A 19,429-nucleotide genomic window follows, 5' to 3' on the forward strand; every position below is an offset into this window, starting at 1 on the left:
TCGTAGACAATGATTCGATAAAGAAAGGCCGATGGAATTGGGAGAAGAGGCATGCACCGTTTCCGGATTTCGAAGCAACGTTACGTACCTAATCGGAGGGTGAAAATCTGGCCGGAATTCGGGGGCTGACTGGCTGCTGTAGCAGCAGGAGCAAACGGTGCAGTGTGGTTGCAGTTTATGAATGATATACGGACGTGGTGACGCGTTAAGCGTGGTGAGGGCTCGTGTTGCGGCCGTAGTAACGTAGTAACCTGGCCAAGTATGGTCGGCAGGTATAGGCGTTACGATACTCTCTACAAGCCTAACCGAGCAGCCCTATCTTGCACCCTGCACCGGGGATGATATAATGGATGCATCGCATCGGGGGCTCGCGGAACAACGGTTGCGGTCGATTCGCCGTTGTCTATGATTAAGCCTGGAGGTAACCAACGGCCGCATTTCGCAGCCACGTCGCCGTTCAGGCGTGATAATTAGCGACTGAACGGTGTCGAAGAACCGGGAACCACTTTCCGGGCCAGAAATCTGAGATCTGTGCTAAAGTGCGACGGTTAAACAAATCGCGTGGACGAATTGGGTATAAATGGATTCCAAGACGTTCGCGGATCGCGTTGGAAGTTACAACAGAACGAGCGGAAGAGTTCTGACCGTTGGACATTTGGATTGCCGCCTTAACACGCCGTTCTCAACGGTAACTCATTCAAATGTGCGTTGTGCCAAAGTTTTTGTATCCTTGTTGAGAAATGGGAGTATAAGATAGGCTCCGTTCACCGCTTAGCAAAATTAGCGGCTCAGGGGATGCGTCTGACTGAATTAACCGAGGAAAAGTTAAGCGGCACATGCATAGCCTAGCATATCCCGGTGACGGATAATGAAGTTCGAAAAGCAATTACGTCTCTGATAAGATCCCGTCTATTACAGGAATTAGCTATACTCTTCCTCGGCCATTTTACTCGTTGTAGATTCATTTTCCCACGCATTGCCACTCATTCCAGCAGGATATCCCGAGGTTACCCCCCGCCGCTACCAGAGTGAGTTTACTCGATGTATGCGAGAGCGTCTCGCCATTAGTGGAGCAGACTGATCCCGTCTTTTAGAGTGACGTCAAAAGCCACCAACGTTGGGCTTTTAGCGAGTGCCACACGTCGACATCCGCACGGATCAAGTCTGCGGCTTACCTGACCTCTTTACGGTAACTGCTTCCTTTTCCTTTTCCTTTTTCACTTCTCCTTGTCTCCTTATTCTTCCTCTTCTTATTCCTTATCTTTTTCGTTTTTTCACTCCTCCAGGAAACATGATCACTGCATTTACAGAGTCGTGTCTATGCTCGATACGAATGAACACTGAACCTCGATCTGTAAAGTACGACACTTCGTGCGCGATTAACTTCATCGGCTGTAATACTATACGAACACCTAAATTTGTAATTTCCATCTCCAGTGGTCATCTGACCGGTGTAATTAATATTTCGCGTGTAACATATAAAAGGCGGATGTTACGTATAGGGAAAAATTTTCGTCATACAAATATATGCGCGCGGGACTGACACTTTTTCTCCAATATTCCTGTCGGCGGCAGCGTGGCGTTCTCGCGTAGGAGGCAACTTTCCACTCGCCGATTTCCATGCAGATGTAATTTTCTCATATTTTATGCCCTCTTTAAAAAGGCATTACGGAGATGTCAAATCGCGCGAGTTCGCTCTGCCTCTTGTCATGTATAGTATATACCTATGTATATACCTTTTTTTCCACCCTCCGTGCCTTTCATACCCTCCAGCGTTCACTTCCCCCTCGGTGTTCCAAATCCTCTAGTGGAGCAGCACGGCATTGATAATTTCTGAATATCGCCTGGTTCTCGGCAATGTCAAGCCGCAGCAACTGAGTTGCGGTCACGTGCTAAAAGGGACGTGCAAAAGTTGCAGATACCAGCGACCGTGGTCCGCGGGTGATCCGTCCTTTGCCAGCAGGATATAACAAAGGCGATAAGCCGTCTTCACCAGGTAAAGTTTACCGTTCCGGGTTGTATTCATCATCAGCTGATCTCCAAGGTTGTACCGAAGAACAAGCGGAAGCGGATGCATCACGGTTCACGTAGAAACGAGAAAGTGGATGAAGAAGATCTGGCGCGTCGCGAAAATTTTATCGGTCGATAACCCAGACGGTCAGGAGCGTCACTGCAGAATGCAACGAAATCGAATTTGTTAGCGAGCGATACTGGAGCGAGCACTGGAAAGGGAGAGGGAGTCTGAGAGCAGTTTACCTCGAGAAAGAGGGTTAAGTGGCTCTCACTTGAAGAATTTACAAACGACGATGCAACCTGGAACGTGTTTTCCCGTCTCCATCGTATCTCTTGCAGCGTCACGGGTGCCTGAGTGTCTAGGAACCCGGTCGAAATACGTTTCGAATGAATACTCTGCGATCCGCGTGTGCAACCACGTATGGATAACCAGCTTTTGAGAAATGGTTCGGATAGAAAGCTACTGTATTGTGTCGTACAGCTATTTCGCGAATAGGAGACAGATGCGATTGCAGCTTCAGGGGCATGGATAGACCGCGCCTTCTCTTTTTTGCCATACTCGTTTTTTTCTTCCTTATCCCAGATCCACACATGTTTATCGGTTCAAGTCAGTGTCAATTTCCAGTCAATCCAGTCGAAAACTCATCGGACCGCAAACGGATGATTACTCGAAAGTCAGCGGATGAAAGGTGGTGGTAGGTTCTTTCCGAGGAAAAACAAACATCCTTCGTTACTTTTTCCAAGGGGTAGATAATATTTTGCCGAGCGAGAAGATCAGGTGTCGAAACGTGACGTGTAACGTCGAGAATGTAACGACCTGACGGTATTATGTCCACTTGATCCCCGGCGAACCCGGACAGCCGGATATTAATAGCTGTCATTTGATCTTCACTCTCGCGTTGAGAACTGAAAGTTTTTCTGTTACTTACGTGGAAAAGTGACGCCAGCGCGTTGAAATTCAGCGCGAAAAAATTCACGCACCGTGCCGTTCCTCACAAGCTCACTACCAATCGGCATCATCAGTTATCATTTGCGCCCCACCCTGAGGAACGTCCATGATCATCCCGCTGGCGATTGACATACTTGCCTTTCATACCCTGCAACGTGGAGGAAGAAAAAAGCGACTGTTCCCATTGACGTGTCTTTTGTGAGGATCAGGCGGCGCCCTTGAAGTCGGATGATCCCCGGAGTTAATTTGGGGTATAAAGCAAACTCCGAGTGGGTGGGTGTATAGCTGTATGTACACGGCACTCGCGTACCATCCTCTCTAATATATAAAATGGGCCGTTTGTCGACAGTTGCCGCTGATGAATCACACGCTTGTCCGGAGGCGGTTGTGTATATTTTCCGCCACGTTGTCTCCGCCGAGTGATTAATACATTTCATTATTCCAGTCACCCGTGTAGTCTCCCGGGCTAGGAATTCATTACGACCTGCCCTCTCGACGGATTCGGACCGCAAAATTTTACCTCCAAAGTGCGCAAAGCACTCCTCGTCGACGGATAGACAATTTCGTTATTTTCCATTCGCTGGTGATTCGAAATTGACGTCGTTGAATCAAAAATTCAGCTTCTCGAATTATCGACGCGAATAGACACATGAGGCTAGCTCAAACACGTAGATCAGCGGAGAAGAATTGCTCTTGCGCATCGATCAACCTCTTTGGTGCTTTTTTAGCTCCACGAGGATGGATCCAATTATGCGGTACGTCGGGCCAGTTTTTTTTTTTTATGACAGGAATGATTCAAGGTCCGCATCGGACACGGGCACGAAACACCAGACTCAAGACACCAGACACCGACCATCAGGCACCCCATTAACGTCAACCCGAGTCCATCCAGGCTCCAATCATGGATCCAGCACCCGGGGCAGACAAAGTGCGCCTGGGAATAAGAGGAGGAGGAAGAGGAGGAGGAAGAGGGTACACCTAAAGAAGGGTGATACTCGCGAGCGTGTTCACATGTGTTGAAATATAGCGTCGGTCAAAAGAGGGACGAGTCTGGGACTCAATTAATGCGACGTACCGGGATCCCGGCGCGAGTAGCAACCCAACTGAAACTCTTCCACCCTCCACGGACGTACCCTCCGAGGGTACCAAGCAACGAACCAAACAACCAGCCGACCAACCCTTCGACGGCTCACCCGCGTCTGGCTGCATTTGTTCCAATCCACTGCTCGTCGATTACCACTGGTCCAGAGTCCAGCCTCCGTCTCGAACCACCCTGGGCTCGACGCCTCCTCCACCGAGGCACGTGATAGCACAAGCATCGATGGCGCGAAATCGTGTACGATTTCTGAGGCCACCAATGTATCCGTGATGCTTTTTTATCCCCAAAATTCCCGTGGGGTGAGGACAGGGTGAGAAGGAGAGCGGCCGAAACAGTCCTCGGAGATCGGAAACTACCCCGATGTTTCTCTTCGTTCGACATCGAAACTCACGACTGATCACTGAACTTGAGATAAGACCTTCGTTTGTACAGGACTTTAGATAATGAATATTAAATCAGATCTATAGCCACACGAAAATCAGGCACTTTAACACGAAGATGAATTCGCATGGTTTACCTATAATAATTTGGGGTAACAGAACAAATCAAAATTGAAAAAATTAACATTGTACGCGCGGTGATCTCAGGTTAAAAAATACCGCCCCCTCTCGCCTATAAACGCGCGTCACTAAAATCGTAGATGGAAACGGCACTGCTCGTTAATCATTAAGCATACTTTTTCCGTTTAATCCAGTGAAATATTTCAATGCTACGAGCGGGATTTTGGGATGGCGATGAGGCGAGGTGAGGCGTGGGATGCTGGATGTTACGCGTAATTGATGATACCGTTTTGCATCCGCGAACGGGCTCTTTCAAAGAACACAGCCGACTTCAAGCGGGACCGAAACTTTCCGTCTATCCTCTCATTTTTTCTCTTTCTCTCTGCCACCTCTCCGTACCTCCGACTGTAAGGGCTCGAGTGTCGCCCGCAATGAGATAAGTGTTAAGTGGCCTTGCTCGCTCGTTCATGTAAGCTCTGCATTCGAGCTTCGTCAACCAGAGCGCGTTACACGGATCCCTACATGGTTAGAAAAGAAATGTCCCAGCAGATCCACTAAAATTTGTGTGTCGATTTAACCATTTTTTAATATATTAATAAGTAATATAAAAAAAAAGTACCAAGTACAAATTAATTGTTGATATGACAATTTAAATGCTATATTTACTAACAATAATGAAATAAATAATTTTAACGTAAAGTGGACCGGCTGGAACGTTACGTTTAGTTAAATTTTTCCGACAGCGTACATAGCATTTCGTTAAAAAGGTAGGACAAAGTTTTCAAAGGAGGGGAAATTTAATGCGAGGAATTGAATTACGCCTCAGTAGACATCGCCGATGATTCCTAACGGCTCTACAGTGTAATTGATTCACTTCGATATTCGCGGAGTGAAAGTAAGAGAGAGAATAATTATACAACGAGCTAAAAGTTATAATGTACAAGAGAAAAGTTAACCACTGCTGTGCCTCGACTTAAATGAGATGGGTACGGATTACCAGTTTTCATTATTTGATTAACGTTCCGGTGCGTAGTCGAGATCGTTCGCGCTTGAGATAAGCCACTTTGTGAAATAAGAATGAGAGAGAGAGAGAGAAAGAAGCTGCAGCAAGGTTTTCTTCACGATCGTCCGTTTTCTCTTCAACTTCTTCTTCTTCTTTATACAGCACGCTTCTTGAAATTATCATCGGCTCGTTTTTTCCTTAGTTATCTGTTATTGATTTTGTACGATAATATGAGAAAAAAAGCAAGGCTTGCGAACGTCAGATCGGGCTGAGCGATCACGAAGAATACAGATGATAATTATCGACTGTATACACCTCGGTTGCGCACGTTCCTAAAAGGGTGAAACTAATTTTGGAAATACGTAATCCAGGCCCTGAGATCCGGGTTGGAGGTTGCGAGGGATCAAATCCCCGAAGTCTGGAGGCTCGAGAAGAAGAGGAGGAAGGCGGTGGATGTAGGTAGAGGAAGGAAGAGGCGTGATCGAGAACGTTAGAAGGTCTGCAAAGCTTCTAAGTGTTTGATGGAATATGATGGACGAGTCTAGTGAAAAAGAAAGAAAGAAAGAAAGAAAAAAAAAAAACTCCGGCGCGTTATTGCCGGGTGAAGCAGCGCTCTACGTTTCTTGCAAGAAAGCGAAAAAATTGCTGCGGGGGGAAGAAAAATAAAATAAAAACCCCAGTGAGGAAAGGAAAAAAAAATAATCAGGAAAAGAGTTCTCATATTCCGAAGTATCCGCAAGTGTGAGCTAAAATCGGTAAACTGGCGAAGCCGGAGAAAAGCAAGAAAAATATGTACTTTGTAAGCTCGCGTGCGATCAATCATAGTTCACGTTTGAAAATTTATCATGAAATTCCGACGGTTAATTTTTCAGAATCCTTCTCATCGGAGCGCGTGCATCGGTTTTTAGTGGATGCTGAACTCGGCGCGAAATTTGGCAAAATATTGTCGACGAAGAGGTTTAATTAGCATTGCGGATTCTTATTACAAACCTTGCAGCGACGGAGAAGTCGAACAACTCAGGAGATAGGAAGAAGAATTTAAGCGGCTCAAGCAATTATGATTGGCAGCTGATAACTCGAGGTGCCTAATTACAACGGGTAATCCCTCAAAGTAGGGGTTATTATTTTTCATGAAAAGGGGATCCACAATCCAATGACTAATTCCCCTTAATTGGGTGTCAAATTATATTTTCTACCAAGATATTATATTTCTCAACCGCCGCGGCAGCGGTTTATCATTATGTTTGTCGTATCTCGTAAAATCGCAGCGTGATATATTTCCGACGAGTTTTGATGCCGTCTCGATGCGCTTTGCAAATATGATGTGAAACGCGTGAATAAATCTCATCTTACTACGTACTTGTTACTTGATGATGAACCGTCGTTTTTTTTTGTTTCTCTGTTTTTTTTTCTTACCATCTTAAAGAATGGTCAAAAAACAAGATACAAAGCTTAGCAGTAATATTATGCCGATCACGAGAGATCTTTCAGATGCTGTGCGACTATCAATTAAACCTTTTTACAGGTGAGCTGAAATTGTTTAATCAATATTCGAGAAGGACACCTGAACAGAAATTTTTTAATTGAACCCGATAGAAGTGAATACCTCCGATGAATCCTCAATGGCATAAATAAATTTTGACTCATTTGAGTGGAGGGGGGAGGGGTCCGAATATCATGCCTTGAATTTCCCTGATTGTTATGACCCGTTGCCCCCTTTCTTCCCATTTTTCTTTTTTCCGTAATTCATTTTCTTTCGATTGATTTTTATTTTTTTTCTACTCCCGCCTTATTCATTCGTTGATATTTTTAGTCCTCTGAATGGCTGATAGCACCAAGTGGCTTTAAAGCGCTAAGTATAATGTGTGTATATACATATATATATATATATGCATACATACTACAGCACATATATACACATACATACAATGTGCAGGGAATTTACCGGTAGCTTTGACATAAAAGGCTCTTATCTTTCATTTTCCATCATCTTCAATACCGCGTTGCGTCAGGGCGGAGTTTCGTAGGAATGGGGGGGGGGGGGGGGGCAACGATGTTTAGTCGGTTAAAAATTCCCACCTTCCCGGCTTTTGTTTGCGTCACTTTTTTTTTTTTTTTTTTTTCTTGTCACTTTTATTCACAGGCTTGCGAATAACGCCGCCGGCCGAGAGGACGGAGTGAAGAATCGGGTCAAACGAAAGGGAACCTTTCATTTCTTTCCGCAAGATTACCTCCGACCGAGCCATTTACGCTTGGTAATGCTACAATTAAAGGTCGTCAACCCAACCTGCTGCTGCTAATGCTAATGCCGCTATACCACAATTCGCCAATCCTTGTGTACATCGAAGACTTATACTCGATCCCAATGACACGGTACCAGATATATTCAAATGTACAATAAACATTCGATCAAAGTAATTTAAAACCAATAAAGGGGAAATACGGAAACAATTTCGAAGCAATTGAAACGCGTGCTGAAATTAATGGTAAGTATAAAATCGCTTCCTCACCATTGTACTGCTGCGCCAATATTGAGGCGAAGACCTGGCCCGGACTGCGGGCCCCCCGGCCCCCCGTCGACGGGGGCCCACCGACGCCGTGGCGAGAGTTGTCCTCTTCGTCGCTGCTCGATGGCGCACCACCGTAACCGCGCCGTTCACGCCATTCCAGGGACCGCTGCCGGCGCAGTCCGCGGCCCCCGTTCGCGTGCCCCCGGCCCAAGGTGCCCTCGCCCTCCATCACTGCGGCATCTGGGAAGAAGTAAGAAGAAGAAAGGCGGGGGGTTAGAGAGAAGCCGAGATTCGGACGCTGTGCTTGTGCAACGAGTCGCGGAAAATTTCCGTCAATAATCGGTTATTTATATTGTAAATTGGCCTGATGATTCTCCGGAGTAACGGTTCTACGTGACCTGGTTCTCACATTTTTACGGAGCGAGAATCACGGGGGCGTTTCACGGCGCCTCGTTATCCTCTCTCACGGTTCCGCACATCTCTTTTCGATATCGTATCAGGCATACTTGTATGTATAACTGTATTACACGTGTATACGTGTATGGGAATTATTATCAGATGTACCTAAGGAAGAGGGGTGGGAGAAGTTCGATATTTTCACGGATCGCCGAATTACTCGGTTCGCGGAAAGTTTTTTTTAATATCTCCGTATTGTTTTTTTCTTATTTCACTTATTCGGACTCGAACGAAGAGAAAGATGTCTCGGTAGCGGATAAATTGCCCCGCACTTTTTTTTAAGCACCAACCTTCGTCTTCGGGGTGTGAAAAATCAATTGTCAATCTCGCGATAAGCGCCAATTTCGACGCTGAATAGATTAAAACATTAACTGTCGTCGCTGTGAGTGATATTGCCGTTTTCGCGAGGCACTCAAAATTTACTCCCCAACTCCTAGCCGCTCGATCCTCGATCGAAATTACTCCTGATTCTTACTTTTTTTTTTTAATAAACGGCCGTGTCCCTTTTGTCTTTAGTTATATCGATTCCCGATTATCGTATCAATCTTCTTCAGTTCGAATCTCGGATCTTTCAAAGAGTGCCGGATTGAAATCTTGAGAGGGTGGAAGGAGTGGCGAGTGAGAGAAAGAAGGTGGGAAAAATTTCGAGAAAAGCGAGGAGATAGGCAGAACGGTGAAACTTACACTGTGCACCAATTCAATTAAAGGAAACAAATACCGGTGTTTACCGGGGAGGACATGAGCAGCCGGCGTGGAATTGGCCTGGGAATTTGCTGGGCAAATATTATACGTAAAAATTTAATTAAATCTAAAGTAAAATACAAAGCTCCTCGCCGTTCCTGGAGGGAGCTGCGAATGGCGGAGGGAATAAACCGTTGAAATAGAACCCGTGGTATTGATATTAGAACCGATTGCATCGTCGCGCGATATTCTCCGACAATACCTGCAATCCCAGGTCGTGAAATCCCGCATTTTTTTTTTTTCTTTTTTCATCTTTCTTTGTATTCAAACACAAACATCGCGAAAATTGGCAAAATGGGGCGAAATACCAAATCAGGCGGATGAAATTGCATCGCGCCGAATAAAACCTGATCTCATCGTCAACGAAAAAGGAAAACACCAGTTTCCGGTGATAAATTTGCCAGCGACGCTAGTCTCGTAGAATCTCCCGTGTTCCGAGAAGTCCGGGATCCTTTCACGACATCCGGTATTGTAGGTGAACGGAAATTACATCACGTGTAGGAAAACTCGGGACGCGACGCATTCGGCTGAATCATCGTTGTCAAAATATCGCCGGCGAAACTTCGACTGTCGGTGAGATAAAAAATATTCAAGCATTCGTGAAGAACCGAATCAATAGGTGTATAAAATTTCAGCAGTTAGCGGTTGAAAACTTTCAGTCGGATCCTCGTATTGACCTGTAAAACCTCAATTAGCGAATTGAAATGACCGGCGGTTGCATCGGGGAACCTCGCGTTCAACTTCAACCGGCTATTTTAATTTCTCGATCGGCACGATGACGCCTCGTTGTTGTTTTGCGGCGCATAGAATTTCGCATCGTCCCATCACGCGAGGCAACCCTTGCCGCTGATGGAGTGTTAAGGGTGCGCGGAGTGGGTGTAAAATCAACGATAAAAAAAAAAAAGCAAAAATAAATCGGCAATTTTTCGAAACCTTTCAGAGAGCACTTCGTAAAAAATTCCAAACTCACAGCGAGAGAGCCAAAGAGCCAAAGAGACAGAAATTATTCACTTCTTCGTTTCATGCGCATATGCGAATAAATTACGAACCGGCGTTTTTGGAACAGGGAGAAGATGCCGGGTCTGCTTGTCGTCGAGGTTAAACCACGTGATGGATAGCACCGCAGCGGCGAACGCAACGCGAGCAAATTGTTTCGCCTTAGTTGGACAAATATTAAGGAGAGAAGACAAACACCTGAATATCTCACTGTTAGGAGGACCCAATGAGTTTGAAAACTTTCCTCCTGCGGTTTTCCGTCGATAAATATTCATTCCGCAGATTTGGTGAGTGATAGGAATTGGAGCAACGCACTCTTTGCTTCGCCTTCCGTTCGCTCTCGCGAGTCAGTCCAGATATTGAATCTCGCATGATCTCCTTTCGATCGCAGTTTTTGCGATCCTAGGCAGAAATTCGATGAGCGAAAACAAGCCTCGATATCACTCGAGTCACAAATTCTGGGACCACCTACCGCTGTAGGTATGCCACCTGCACCGGTTCGAAGTTTCTACTTGTAATGAAATTCCGATCCTTCTTTGACGGCGGAACTTGACTCGATCGAGAGATACTCGAGAAGGGTCGACTTCTCGAGTATAAGGGCGACAGCGAGACGGCGCGTACTTCTCGGCGTAGTTTCAACGCGTTTCGGACTCACTCGGAGCAGCTCGAATTCTGCGCCCTTGAGAAACGCTTCGGTTATAGTTACACGCCGACTATTGTAGTATCTCACGATGTTGCGAGCGATAGCGAGAGGGCCAATATCCTCCCTAATCAATTACCGCCCCCGAAGCACCCTCCGGCTCTCGAGAATAACCGGTGAATCAATCTTTAACCTGTCCTCCTCTTCTCCCGAACGTCCAACGTTTGCGGTGCACTCTTTCTGATCAGCGAGCGGCCATGCCATGGGTAATATACTCGGTAAAATGATATCGCTGGGCAAACATCGGAGGGAAGAGCAAAGAAAGAGCGGCGTCTTCACTCTATTAGGCATCGATGAGGCGAAACAGTTTCAACTTTCATCAAAGATCTGGAGTGAAAAAAATCCCCAACAATTGGGAAGGTTTAAAGTGCAGTATCGCGCGTCGCGTCAAAATATCGCGTGCGTCCGAAGGTTGTAAAAAAGCGCCGAGTGGTTTTCTCCGCACGTCTGCATCGCGTCCTCGGGCAAATTTGCAAAATCCGACTTCCGCTGCACGGTGGAAAATTGCGGAATTAACGGTTAAGTGCATTGCGGCGGAGGATCGATCCTGCGGATAAAACTTGCGGCTTGAGCTTTCGCGGAGCTGGATCATCGACGCTTTACGAGGCCAAAGGATGCGCCGTGCTCGACTTGCGGGGGCGTTGAAAATTGATTGGACATTTCGAGGGAAGCGATTTCGAGAACTGCAGCTGGACCCGAGCGGCGACAGCTGCCGATATCTTTCGCGATCCGGACAAAATTGCTCGCTGCATTCGGTTGAAGAAAATCTGCCTACGTTTTACCCGGACGTAAGCGTTACGTAGAACAAGTGTAGATTATCGTCGAGACGTTGGTGGACGGTGGATATTTCTACACGAGCGTTCTACGTCCGAACCAATATCGAAACACGGCTCGAATGCATAAAAGATCGCGGGCTATTTTACAGATTGAAAACAGATACACGACAGTAATCGTGCGATTTCGCGTCAATGCGGGGACGCCTTCGAAATGTAATATCTGGTGATTTTGTTGGATGTAAATAACCTGCCGTTTACGTGCCGTTTACGTTAATGAAAATATCTTGCGACTGAATTTTAACTACTTACTTTGAAAAACTTTGTCTAAAAATTTACAGTGTCAATACTGATTTAATCTTGTGATAGTAAAATTGTATAAAAACAGGCCTTCTATTGATTGGTGGGAAAATCGGTAAACGTGAAACAGAAGAGCAACATTGCTATTAGTTTTATTTTCTGTCAAATATAATATCGATACCGTTCGGAAATTTAGGCGACGTTGAATTTAATATTGAAAAAAAAAAAAAAAAAAAATTCGCGGCGCTGCGTAAGCGAGGAAATCAGAATGGTCGAATAACGCAAAATTACCAACGAGTGCGACTAATTTATGAGGAACCTAATTTGCAGGGCTTAAATAAAACGAATTCGCGCTTCGCTATTATACGTATGTAGGATATGCCTATATATTCTTTTCAGAGTAAATTAAACTATACCTACAGAATGGTGTGTATTACACTTGGAAAGTTTTCGAATAAAGCAAAGAGGATGAAGTAAATACTTTGTAAATTACTCCGACAGCCGGTTAAGTGTACGGAAGGAAATTAAGTAGCATAGCTGCAGTGGCGTAGTGTGAGAGGGTTAAGAAACCACGACGGCGTATAAGATTCGAGAGGATATGGCTATTGTCTCGATTACGTGAGAGGGTGCAACGGGAAAAAAGAAAGAAGATATAAAGAAAGAAAGCAGAAATAAACGCGGCGAAGAATACGAGAAGAGAAAAGTAACCAGAGAAGAAAATCTCGCGCGTCTTTTTCCGCCCCGCGATGCAGGTCAGACGGGCTTTTAAATAGCTCCTAATTAAGTTAAGACTGAGAAAATTGTCGGTAGTATCATCTTACTGCGAGTCGCGCGGCTCCGTGAGGGCGACGTATAAGGAGGGCATCAGAATGCATGAAACATAGAGGAATGAGAGCAAAAGGGGGAGAGAGAGAGAGAGAGAGAGAGAGAGGGAAGGCGAAGGGAAAAGCGGGGTGGAGAGGTCTCGTATAAAGATATGGCTCGAGAAAGGCTCTTGAATATTCATAGTCTTCCTTATGGAAGCCCCGTGACCAGCAAAAGGTGCGGAGGAAGTAAGGGAGGGCAAAGAAGGGAAGAGTCGTTCCAGAGTTAACAGCGAAACGTCGTTGCGCCCTTCCGAAGCGGCCGGACGGGTGTTATTAAATATTGATGATATCCGCAGTAGGAATGTCGGTAGAATGTTTAGGGAGAGGGCGCAAAGGCAACGAGAAGAGAAAGAAGAAAGGAAAACCCTTATTTTTTTTCATCCTGCTCGGAGGAGGCGCGGTGCATGATTTGGTAAAAAAAAATTTCCCTCTCGGTTAATCGATTCGCGCAAAGTCACCGCTCGACATTTAACCAGCTTCAAACGCAACCGCAATGTCTGAAAGCTTATTAACTGCCCGAGTTTCGGATTGGCAGTAGAGCCATAAAACGTCAGTTTCAACCGCCGTGGGCGTTTCGCGTGTTCAAAACTAGCTCGCGCTGGTATATCGCAGAATTTCCGTTTGATTTCGCAACTAGTTTCGGTCATCGGGTGTAAAGATATTGTACCGAGATACTCGAGCGGACGGTGATGTCCTTACGAAACGAGTTTACGCCCCTGGCGATATATGAACATGAATTTTCATTTCTATTTTTTCAAAGCTACGGACCAATTATTTTAGGACAAGAAAAATGTAACCTCTGTTACAAGGGTAAAGCCTGGCAAATGTGATCTTCGAGACATGTCGAGGTTCGCTTAAATACGCACCCTCTCGACCCTCGCGGGTAAAATTCCGGGACGGGTGAATGGTTCGCGTTTGCCTTCGAACCCCTTTTACCGAACCTGTGAGCCCGTAAATAATATATTCGAAAGCCGCCGTTGGAAAGGCGAGTGATCGAGTTTTCGTTGTTTTTAAAAGAGGATGGAGGCGGGGAGGAATAAAAGAAGAAACGAAATGAAAAAAGAAAAACTCCTTTCATTCCGGCGCCGTCCGACTGGAACGAAGAGCGGTGGTATACTTCGAAGATAAAATCACCCGGAGCAACCTGGAAGCGGGAATAAAATGGCTCACCCGATTAGCCGGAGCTGCCGAAACCTCGACAAAGGCTGCAGGCTCGGAGTTGCCTGACTTGACTCGCGTCCTCTACGGGTTCATCACGTGATAATTTATATGGTAATTCCGGGGGTGTAATAAGTCGGCCTTCGCTCGCTACACCCTCCCTCCTCCCCTCGTCGACGACCTACCACCACCTCCACCACCACCACCCCTCGAACCCCCGTGTCGACGAACTGACCCGATATTCCCAAGCACGTACGGAGTACAGAGATGGTGTTGCGTTAGTTGATTGATCCGAATTCCCCGAGTCCGATATGCCGCGTGTACGTTGTTTAACAAGCTACTGATTACCGCCCATGCCTCGTGATTCTTCTCTCTCTCGTAAATAAATTTATAAAACAGAAAAAAAAAAAAAAAACAAAGAAACTTGTCACATTTCGATACAGAAAGATCAATTTCAAACCTAACGAATGATTAATTACTACGGATTTTTCGTAAAATTGAATTATAATTTTGGTGAAACAACGTAACGAAGACGATAATTATCGACAATAATCTTTTGCCGATTTTAATAATAAAACTTTCCAATTATTATTGTCACCGTGCAATTTGAAGCTTCGTCTTAATATTCTCCAGCTTCGAGGACCTCGTCAAAATATCGATGTTGCAATTCTTCCCCGCGTGGTTATTCAATTCGCAAGTAACAAGATGGAATCGTATTATCGATCTACCGTTCGGGGAACTCCGCTGACGCGGAGATAATATTGCCCTCGGTATGTACTCCTTGCCTGTGTGCATAGGTATGCATGTATGTATGTGTGTACGTATGCGTGTGTGTGTATATATATATATATATATATGGCGACGACTCGTCCCCTTTCCAATTTGCATACGCGTGATATTAGCCCCCATTGATTCGCTCGATGATCAGCATGCATGAGCAGCACTGATTTCGTTATTATCTAGAACCGAGCTATATACTGCCCGGTATAAGCCACATGCACACCTGCGTGCGGCTGGAAACTCGCTTGCAAAGCGCATCGATGCGTTTTTCGATCGAAAAATTTTCGAGCTGCGTTAAAACTTTGGCCATCACGGATCAGGCCGTCGAATGATCGCAGCTACGATTCGACACTTTTGTTACCAAACTTCGAGAACGCGTCGCAAGTCAATGTTTACGTGATAATTTGACAGGAAGTGCCATCGCCGTCCGGCACGTATCACGTCGGGATCGGAGAAGCGGTTGAAATCCTCTTCGGTAACCGGTCGAAAATAGCCTCAAATCGTAGATCGAGATCCGAGATCAATACGGAGCGAGCGATCCGTCGACGTTAACCGAGAAACGTCAAGGCGTCGTATCCGTCTATCGGGGGGCGGTAAGAATGGCGAATGCCGGATGCCGGGAGAGGGTTAGAGCTGTCTAGGAGTTGGGATCTTAATCCAGGAAGCTATTTAATATTGTATAGCCCGCAAGCTCGGGGGTTGAAATTCAATTGAAATCGAGTGGACTGACTGACGCGACGGAGCGACTGACGGATGGACGTAGACGCCGGGGGTTGGAGGTGGGCCTGAGGATATTATCGCTCGTGGTGACCTCTCGTCTCCCGATCCACCCCCGCAGCCTCCACCTCTTCCGGCGTGCGGGCAGGAATTAGTCATCGATTCGGTAACGTCGTGCATCGCTCGTTTGTTATTGCCGTCCCTTAGGCCCTTCTGAGGGCACTCGAGTAAACCACGTCGAATGCGAATAGTCGGTGGTGAAAACGGAGATGCCTAATTGACTACAAAGGCGAGGGCTGCTTTCCAAGCCCCGATGCGGGATTACGGAATAGCGCAAACTGAAATCAAATTACTCGCACCTGCGGTTAAAACTATCCGGGCGTTACGTTTACGGCTCCAAGTTATTATACGGGTTTTCGATTTCGAAATTTGTTCCACGGTTCGAGTCCTTGCTAATCAGAGTCTGATCCTCATTTCGGAACGCTGATACGAGGTTGTACTAGAAATTTTCCTCGGAATTAAGCACGGCGAAAATTTCGTCATCTCTGTAACCTGGCTCATTAATTCGTCATTCCTTAGTAAGTCCTCGGCTGAAATCCAGGTCCCCGTTCCTATGTACCCAAATTAAAACCCTCAACCCGCTGTCTGCGTACGTGTATATAGGTACGTATACACATACACATACGGACCGATTTAAATCCTCTTCGTGGAGAACGTGAGCCGTGCATAAATATACGTAGGTATACTTAAAACCACCCTTCCGAAGCCGACCCGGCATCTGCATTACCGCTCGCTTTACTCGCTAACTGCGAGCTGATATCCCGAAAGAAAACATCGTCGCTCTTGGAATAACGCAAAAAAAGAATTTCCGATCCTCATATTTTTCGACGGAACAACCGTTCGGCAACGTTACCTGACTTTTGGAAGGGTAGGTAAAAAAGGAAATCAGAGCGGAGTTTACAGGGTGAGTGTGTTTCGGAGTGTGTATATCCGAGGATCTTTATTGGCCACGAGGGATGCCGGGGCGCTTCTTCCCTCTCCCTCCTTCCTCAACTCCTCTGTAGGAGTCGGCGTGTCTCGTTTCGTACAAGAGACAGGCCTTCTCGCCTCCGGTGATCCGCCTGGCAGTTCCGTCTTCATTTGCCAAATGGCCGTTAAATCCGTCGTGCTTCAAGTATAGCGGAACAGCACGCGTATCGTGACACCGAGTCACGGCGAGCCGAGTATAAACGTTACAGCAAAACTTAACGAGGATATAAACCGGATGCTACGTCACGACGTTTGACTTCTACACGTGTATTATACGTATACCTTTTATCCCAGGTCTCGTCGCCTCGAGTAAACCTGAGATTACCCGAGTCCCTGAATCCCGTTATTCCTTCGTCTCCTCTTCTCATTCTTCGAGACTTCTGGATTGAACGAGCGATTATCGCCTCTCCCGCACACCTAGGGATAAATTGAATCCGTAAATTGATCCGATGTTGCTATTTTAGATCCTCGCTCAACGGAAGACGTCACCCGTTCCATTGATCGTCGAGTCCTATCGATATCCTAGATCTCGACTTACGACCAAGATGCTCGAGTCCTCTGAATTATTCCCACACTCCGTAAAGATTTCGGGTTTCGTAGCTATCGCCGAAGCTAGACGAATTACTATTTCAGTCGGTTAATCTACAACCGCCGGCTGTTACGCCCGCGTCGGTTACCCGACAATAGAAACTTCTCGATTGGTCGTGAAAAATTCACAAGCGCGATGCTCTCGAGGATGTGAAACGATCGGACAGCGAGTCGTCTTCGCCGGATGAAAATTCTATTTCGAATCAATCGATCAAGTTACAGGGCTCGACAACCAGGGGAGGAAAATCTCGCACCACGTTTCCCGGAACGTCCTGCGCAAACAGAACCGACGTTGTATAACGTCGCGAACAAACAAGTGAAATAAGCAAGGTAACTCGATCCGTCGTCGTTGTCATTGTCGTGTCACGATGATCAAACTTGCAGCAGGACACAAACACCGAGAGGGGTGGAGGACGTTCGTTAGATACGTGCGGTACCGATCGAGGGGCCGGAAACCGTATGGCCGATGTCATCAGAGCTCCGGTTACGACTGCGTAACATCGTCCGATTGGTTTTCTGTTTGTCGATACTCGGGGACCGTGATAATGAACGCGGCGTAAGGTGGCATCAGCGACACTCTTCTCGGATGTCACTGCACCCCGAGTTACGTCACGAATCTCGTTACGTCTCGCGGGGTTCGAAGCATTGCGAAACGAGGATGACCGGTCTCTCATCATCCTCGTGTCTTCGTCGTCGTTACGGACTCCGAGAGCATATTTTTCCACGTGACATTCGACCCGGACACGTGCCTCGATCGCTTTTTCCGCGCCGTTCAAATCGGCATTGCTTATATATATAATCGAATCCCGGTGCAGGGCTCATTTTCACCCGAGTTGAAGCATTGCTCCCTGGAATACAATTAAACGGTATTTCTCCGGGTATCCGAGGCCTCTTCTTTTCCTTCCTACGCCCCGGGGGACTCGAGGGGTGGAAATGGGAAGTGCACGTGACCGCGAGGGGCTGCCGCGTCTCCTTCGGGGGATGAATCAAGAGTCGATAAAGGTGGTTTCGCTGGTCTGTGCGTCACCGGAACAACGACGAAGACGAGGAGATGTTCGGGCAGCGGGGTGTCGAAAGGAGCTTTCTAGTCGTTACAGAAACGCGACTCGAGAATGGAAAAATCTAAAGAGCGATAAACAGAAAGGAGAATAAGATAGTGGGAGTTGTCCTTTGTTCAGAGACGCGATTAGCGGTTTTACACGGTCTGCGCGACGAGTCTGAGGGAATGTTTAAATCGCGTCAAGAAGAAAGGTTACCGAGCGTTTAAAAGTCGCACGTACAACGTGACAAGACGAATGGTGCGCTGTACGTATTTGACGAACGAGCTCGAAACGCGTCGACGCGCCGAGTTGTTTCGTCGAAGAAAACCACCCCTGCTACCGAAACCCACGTCGAAAAGCCTCTTAAGAGTTGAAGTAGAAGAGAAGGGATGGAACTGAGTAAGTTGTCTCTAAGTCCTTCGGCAGGCTGGTCAACGTCACCAGGTCCGTCTTCATCTGGTAAAAAATATCCGAAACGTAAGAAGCTTATGAGCCATTATTGCATCGCTGCGGGTTTGAAAGAGAAAAGTTAGCGGAGAAAGTTGTTGCATTTTTTTATTTTTATTTTTTTTTCTCCTTATTCCCATCGTTTTTTTTTTTTGTTAACGTATTTTCCTTCCACACCCTCGTCCTTTCCTCTTCATACGTCGCGGGAACTCTTTTCACCGTCCCACGCCTCTTGCTCTCCGCAGGTTTATTCCGCTCCTCGGTATAGCGGAGAGACGAACTTTTGCCCGGATTAATAATAAACAAGCATCAATGTATTACCCCACCCTTACACCATACGAAGTTGCGACTTATGTTGAGAAAGATTTGGAGAATGATGTGTGTTATATTACATATACATATACATATATATATATATACATATACGGCCGGTGAGGGGGCGAAAACGAAAGGGAAAAAAAAAAATACATATTCTTCGGCCGAATCGCTGCTCATCCGCTCCAAGTTTCAACGACCTCGAGGAACGACGAGGCTGCCCGCAAACGAAGAGTTCGAGGACGCGTCCTGGGGGAAGATCATCACCGTCGGATCCTCCACGCATGTACACGCCTCCGCACACACCTACGCTCTTTATCTCCGAGATGGAATTCCCAGATTCGGTTGGCGAACCTTCTCTCTGCCTCTCTGTCTCTCTGTCTCTCTACCTTCTTCGATCGCCAATTATATCGGAGTTGAGCAATCGAACCTTCGTCTCATATATCCTG

The 19,429-nt window shown here is 46.5% G+C and overlaps 1 protein-coding gene across 6 annotated transcripts in view; it reads right to left on the reverse strand.

Annotated features, from left to right (window-relative positions):
- Positions 1-19,429, reverse strand: part of LOC107221027 (teneurin-a) — a 504,979-nt gene that overhangs the window by 287,019 nt on the left and 198,531 nt on the right. For all 6 annotated transcript variants that reach the window (XM_046742588.1, XM_046742591.1, XM_046742590.1 and 3 more), the window contains one exon: positions 8,075-8,314. In XM_046742588.1, the coding sequence (XP_046598544.1) occupies positions 8,075-8,303 (229 nt within the window). In that variant the 5' untranslated portion in view covers positions 8,304-8,314. The remainder of the gene's footprint in view (positions 1-8,074; positions 8,315-19,429) is intronic.

Source organism: Neodiprion lecontei, chromosome 6 (genome assembly GCF_021901455.1).
Source record: "Neodiprion lecontei isolate iyNeoLeco1 chromosome 6, iyNeoLeco1.1, whole genome shotgun sequence".
In the NCBI taxonomy this organism is placed as follows: domain Eukaryota; kingdom Metazoa; phylum Arthropoda; class Insecta; order Hymenoptera; family Diprionidae; genus Neodiprion; species Neodiprion lecontei.